The 4,972-nt window shown below is 40.7% G+C and overlaps 1 protein-coding gene across 1 annotated transcript in view; it reads left to right on the top strand.

Annotated features, from left to right (window-relative positions):
• Positions 1-4,972, top strand: part of fbxo28 (F-box protein 28) — a 14,891-nt gene that overhangs the window by 3,753 nt on the left and 6,166 nt on the right. The window contains exons 2-3 of the mRNA XM_015381360.1: positions 195-304; positions 3,868-4,006. Coding sequence (XP_015236846.1) covers positions 195-304; positions 3,868-4,006 — 249 coding nt within the window. The remainder of the gene's footprint in view (positions 1-194; positions 305-3,867; positions 4,007-4,972) is intronic.

Here is a 4,972-nt window from a genome sequence, read left to right on the forward strand (position 1 = left end):
ATCAAATCATGAGTTAAGAAAAGCAGATGTGTTTTAATGTCTGTGTGCCTGGTTCTGAATATGAAAGGAAAGTTTCTCTCTGTGAGTTTTCCAGTGATCTGCTGCTGCAGAGGTGAACAGACACTCCCTACGGGAAACGATCAGATGTACATCCCGTAGATGTTAAACTCAACTGTTTGATCTGTCTCCTTCAGGTTTGCAAACGCATGGACATGATCTGCCAGCGTGTTCTAAACCAGGGCTTCCTGAAGGTGGAGAGGTACCACAGCCTGTGCCAGAGACAGGTCAAAGCTCAGCTGCCCAGGTTAGTCCCACTGGAAAAAATCCAAATCTAGAGAAGTCTTTTTTTTTTTTTTTTCTTAAAATAAGTGCATTTGTTCTCGGATTGAGGAGGTAAAAGAGACATTTTGCCAAAGGAACAAGACAGTTTACATTTAAAATAAAAGACAATTGCATTGCCTTATTTCAAGTGCATTTTATCTAATTCTCTTATTTTAAAGGGGTCATAGGATGATTATATAGGGTATTTGGTCCTTAAGGTCTCTTAATGTGTAACATTGGTTGGGCTGAAAATGGTATATTTGCTGTTCTATGAGCCCTAATGCAAGCCTAGTTAAAAACCCTAGAATGACATTACAGGTTTTCTTCATTTTATGGTATGATCATGAATATTTAGATGAGCTGTGCGCTGATTGGTTGGTTTACAACGAGCGAAGCTGCTGAGCAAAGACACATCATAGCAATAAGCACTCACTCACTGAAACATCCAATACCTAAAAAATGTCCGGGGGGAATTTTCAAAATCGTCCGGGATTTTGGTCGACTACAGTGGCGCAGAACTGAGCCGTGAGCTCCGGGTCTGGTCCAGGAACTCTGGCGGACGGTGGGGAGGAGCCAGCGGAGGATGGAGCGACCGAACCCAACCCGGTGAGGTTAGCCGCTGCCCTGTATTTTGCCCCGCCTGCCTTACATGCATCAGTGAGCTGTTCCCACTGCCACTAAAAGCCCGTTGTTGCCGGGTTTAAACAGGTTTTTCGGGCAGTGCAAAGCGGTATTAGTGGGTTCATCCGCTGCTATAGCGCACTCAGTGTTGTAAAACCCAAGAAAATGTTTTGGGAAAATAATCCCAGCAGGTTCTGACCCATCCTTACGGTTCTGGTACCAACGTTGCCTTCAATGCCTCTAGGTACTCGGGCTGAACCATTTTTCCAAAAATCTATATTGTGATTTTATTGTGATTTTCTTCCCCTTGACACTAAGCACAAATATGTAGATGCTTCAATTGAGGCTTTCAGTTTGTTCTTGTTGCAGGACTTTACTGTAAACTTTATGTGAAAATGTTCCTACTTTCCGCATCCGTGTCTTCTGTGTTCTGCAAAGCTATTTTAAGGAGATTACTGCCGCCTAAATGCTGCAGGGAGAAATGTACCTAATTCATTTTACTCATTTTAAATGGAATGGGACTAAAAATGAGTGCCTCTGCAATTTGAAAATTGCATTTTGCTAAATATATTATATATTGAATTGAATTGCCCTACTAGGTACCCAAATGTACCCCGGCCATGTTGACCTGCCATCAAACGCAGACATCTGGTAAAAACTGTCCCACCTTCTATTCTCATAACAACATCCCTCCATTACTGAGAAAAGACATTCCTGCTGCTATAATTGGTTCCGTTGCATAAGAGGCTCATATTTAACTCTGTTATGTTCGGGTTTAAACAGCCCATCATGATGTGAGACGCAGCTCATCAGCCTGGAAAAGCTTCAAATACCTTCAGTGTTTGGGAAACAGTCAGTGGCGGTTCTAGACTAAATGTTCCAGGGGGCCAGGAGGGGGCCAGTGTGTTTTTATGGGGGCTCAGAAAAGCATGAAGCAAAAAAAAAAAAAAAAAAAAACTGGCAAGGGATTCAAATACATTAAAAGAGATGCATGAATTGAAATTTCAATTCAATTAGGTTTAATAAAAATTATGTCCTCCTACTGAAAATATTTATTTTTTGCTTGAAAATGTTTATTTGGATTATCGTTAAAATCAAAATAAAAATCCTTAGCATAGCAAAAAAGCAACTCAATTAATATTTGGTATATTAGGTCAATATACATTCATCATTTAGGAATTATACATATTTTTAGCTAAAGTAAATTACAGTTTTCTATAAAATCAGAATTAGTACTCAAGAAAAACTGATATATTCAGCTGTAAAAATGAGAGTATTTTTAAAATTTGTTTTGAAAAAAAACATTTAGTGGAAGAAAACTGGGATCCTGTCTAAATACCGCTGAAGTTATCACCTGTCTTTAAATAATTCTAATTTTTGTTTTTTAAAGAAAAAAAAATGAAATCGATCCAAAGGAGCCATTAGAAAACGTGTCTGTTCCAGCATACATCATCATTTGAATTTCTTTTAGTATTATGTCTTTAGTACAGGGGCCAAGACATGATCTACAGGGCATTGGCCCCGTTGGCCCCTGTCTAGAACCGCCCATGGAAACAGTTCATGAGGTCAACAGCCTGTTTTCTCTTTATCTGATCTTCCTCTTTCGTCAGCAGGGTGTGGTTTAAGGAGGTATAATTAGAAAAGCTTTTAAGTGAAACAAAACCAAAAGTTTGCAGAAGTTCAGTAGTCAGAATGTAGAGCATCTGGAAAGTTTTCCCAGAGCTGCACCCCGCCCACATTTCCTCATGTTTCAGATGAAGCTCATCTGGTTATTCTAAATTCTACACTAGATATGCGGTTATGACAATGAGGTTTGGAGGTGGTTGCCGATCTTTTAGAGGTAGGTCACTTTAGAAATCGCCCTTTGGCAGCAGTTCCAGCCTCCCTGCCTTCCTACTCTGATATATGGGGGAGGATTACTGTCAATAAAAAGATGTGTAAATTTGTGAATGTACGTCAATAAATTTTAATTTGTCAGCTGCAAAAGTTTCATCTGTGAAAATAAAAGTTTAAAAGTTATTAATCCAAGCGACAAAGTTTCAACAACTTTAAATTGAAAGCTTGTATGAAACTACAGCCCTGATGAGGCTGTGACCCTCCTCACCAGCTGGTGGCGCTAATGCAGATTAGAAAAAGAGTGAGAATATGAAAACAAAGCTGTCGATCGGATGCTGAAGTGATGTTTTTAAAGTATAACATCTAGTCAATGCTTCTCTGCTTCAGGTGAACTACTGCCACCAGCTGGTGAGGGGTGGAACGGCTTTTATCTGGGTTCATTTCTGAATCAAACTCCCACAATTTGAGTTATTATGAGGATTTTTTTTGGTTTTTGCTTGTAAATTTGTGATTTCTTAAATGTATTCACATGTTTGACTTTCATTTAAAAATTCAGCTCCATGTAGGTTTTAACTGATGGATATGTTTCCTCCTACTGATGCCGCCAGCTTAGCTCACCCATCAGTGTTTCAGACTTTTTACAGAACATCTGGCGCACTATCAGCTCCACAGAGAGACGGGCGTGTCTCCGTTCTTCTAATGTAAAACGGCACAGCTGATAAGGACTCCTGGGTCATGTGTTTTTAGAAAGTTTTGGGTTTTTCCGGTTTCTAGTTGTTTCCGTTTTGCAGACCCTCCAAAGATGCCATTCATATTCAAATTGTTGGGTCATCAGACCAGAGACTCTGGTCACTTGTGCTCTGAGTCCCCCAGAGGCCTTTTGGGTGAACTCCATGCGCACCGCCATGGGCCTTTTATGCATTTATCACTCAGAAGAAGAAAAAAAAATCAGGTTTATTTGACTGGGTTGCATCTCTGGGCCTACACACTGATGCAGACTTTTCCTGACCTTTTGACTCTCGAGGGTAGTCTATCGAAAACAGCCAGATGTGTCCCGTTTATGGCGTTCTGTTTTCCTCATGTGTCCAGGCGGGAGTCGGAGAGGAGAAACCACTCGCTGGCCCGTCATGCTGACATCCTGGCTGCTGTGGAGACGCGCCTCTCTCTGCTTAACATGACCTTCATGAAGTATGTGGACTCCAACCTGTGCTGCTTCATACCTGGAAAGGTCAGCTGATCACACAGTCCTCCAAGGTTTTCCTCCGTTACCAAGGAGATCCATTTGGCTCCACCCGACCTGCTTCTAGCTTCTGGATAACTTAGAATGGAATTTGGAAGATTAAAACAAAAAAGTTAATCTGAACAAAATGTATTTGGAAAATGACATCTGGAAAAAAAAAAAAACATTTTTGGAAAAAGAAAACGAGAAAAAAAATCTAATCTAAAAAAAAAATGAAAATACAGTGCACTTTTGTATACTCATAAATTACTTAAAACCATTATCTTTTGAAAGGTGTTAAATGGGGAACATTTTTCCATGGATACATTTCTAATCACTTTTTGGGGGAAATGTAGACATGAAGCCTGTAAGATAGTACAGGGGGAGGAACGCTCCTCCAGTTGTCTATAGGTTAGAGGCGGGGTCCACCCTGGACAGGTCGCCAGTCCATCGCAGGGCAACACAGAGACAATCAGGACAAACAACCAATCACATACACACCTAAGGATTATTATAGATGGCAATTAACCTAACAGTCATGTTTTTGGACTGTGGGAGGAAGCCGGAGTACCTGGAGAGAACCCACGCATGCACAGGGAGACCATGCAAACTCCATGCAGAAAGACCCCGGGCCGGAGGAGATCAGCAGTAGATTCTCCCTAAACAGTTGAATGTTAGTGTGGCGTTGATGTTTGAGCGGGCGCCTATCTCCAGCTGCACCCTGGTGTGTAGCTCACTGCTCCTTAAATGGGATGGGTTAATTGCAGAGAGTGAATTTCTTTGCTTCTACTTCAATTTAACAATTCAATTTAAAAAAAAATGGGAAAAAAACCAAAAACTTTGAATTGCCTTATTTCGAATAAGAACTTTTATTAAAAGTTACAGCCTAATGAACCAATGGAGCAGCGCCCAGATTACAGCAGCTAATCTGTTAGGTTGGTTGATCTGTTTGGTCTGGATGGTTATTTCTACAGA

The sequence above is a fragment of the Cyprinodon variegatus genome, unplaced genomic scaffold (genome assembly GCF_000732505.1).
Source record: "Cyprinodon variegatus isolate N-32 unplaced genomic scaffold, C_variegatus-1.0 Scaffold232, whole genome shotgun sequence".
Taxonomy (NCBI): domain Eukaryota; kingdom Metazoa; phylum Chordata; class Actinopteri; order Cyprinodontiformes; family Cyprinodontidae; genus Cyprinodon; species Cyprinodon variegatus.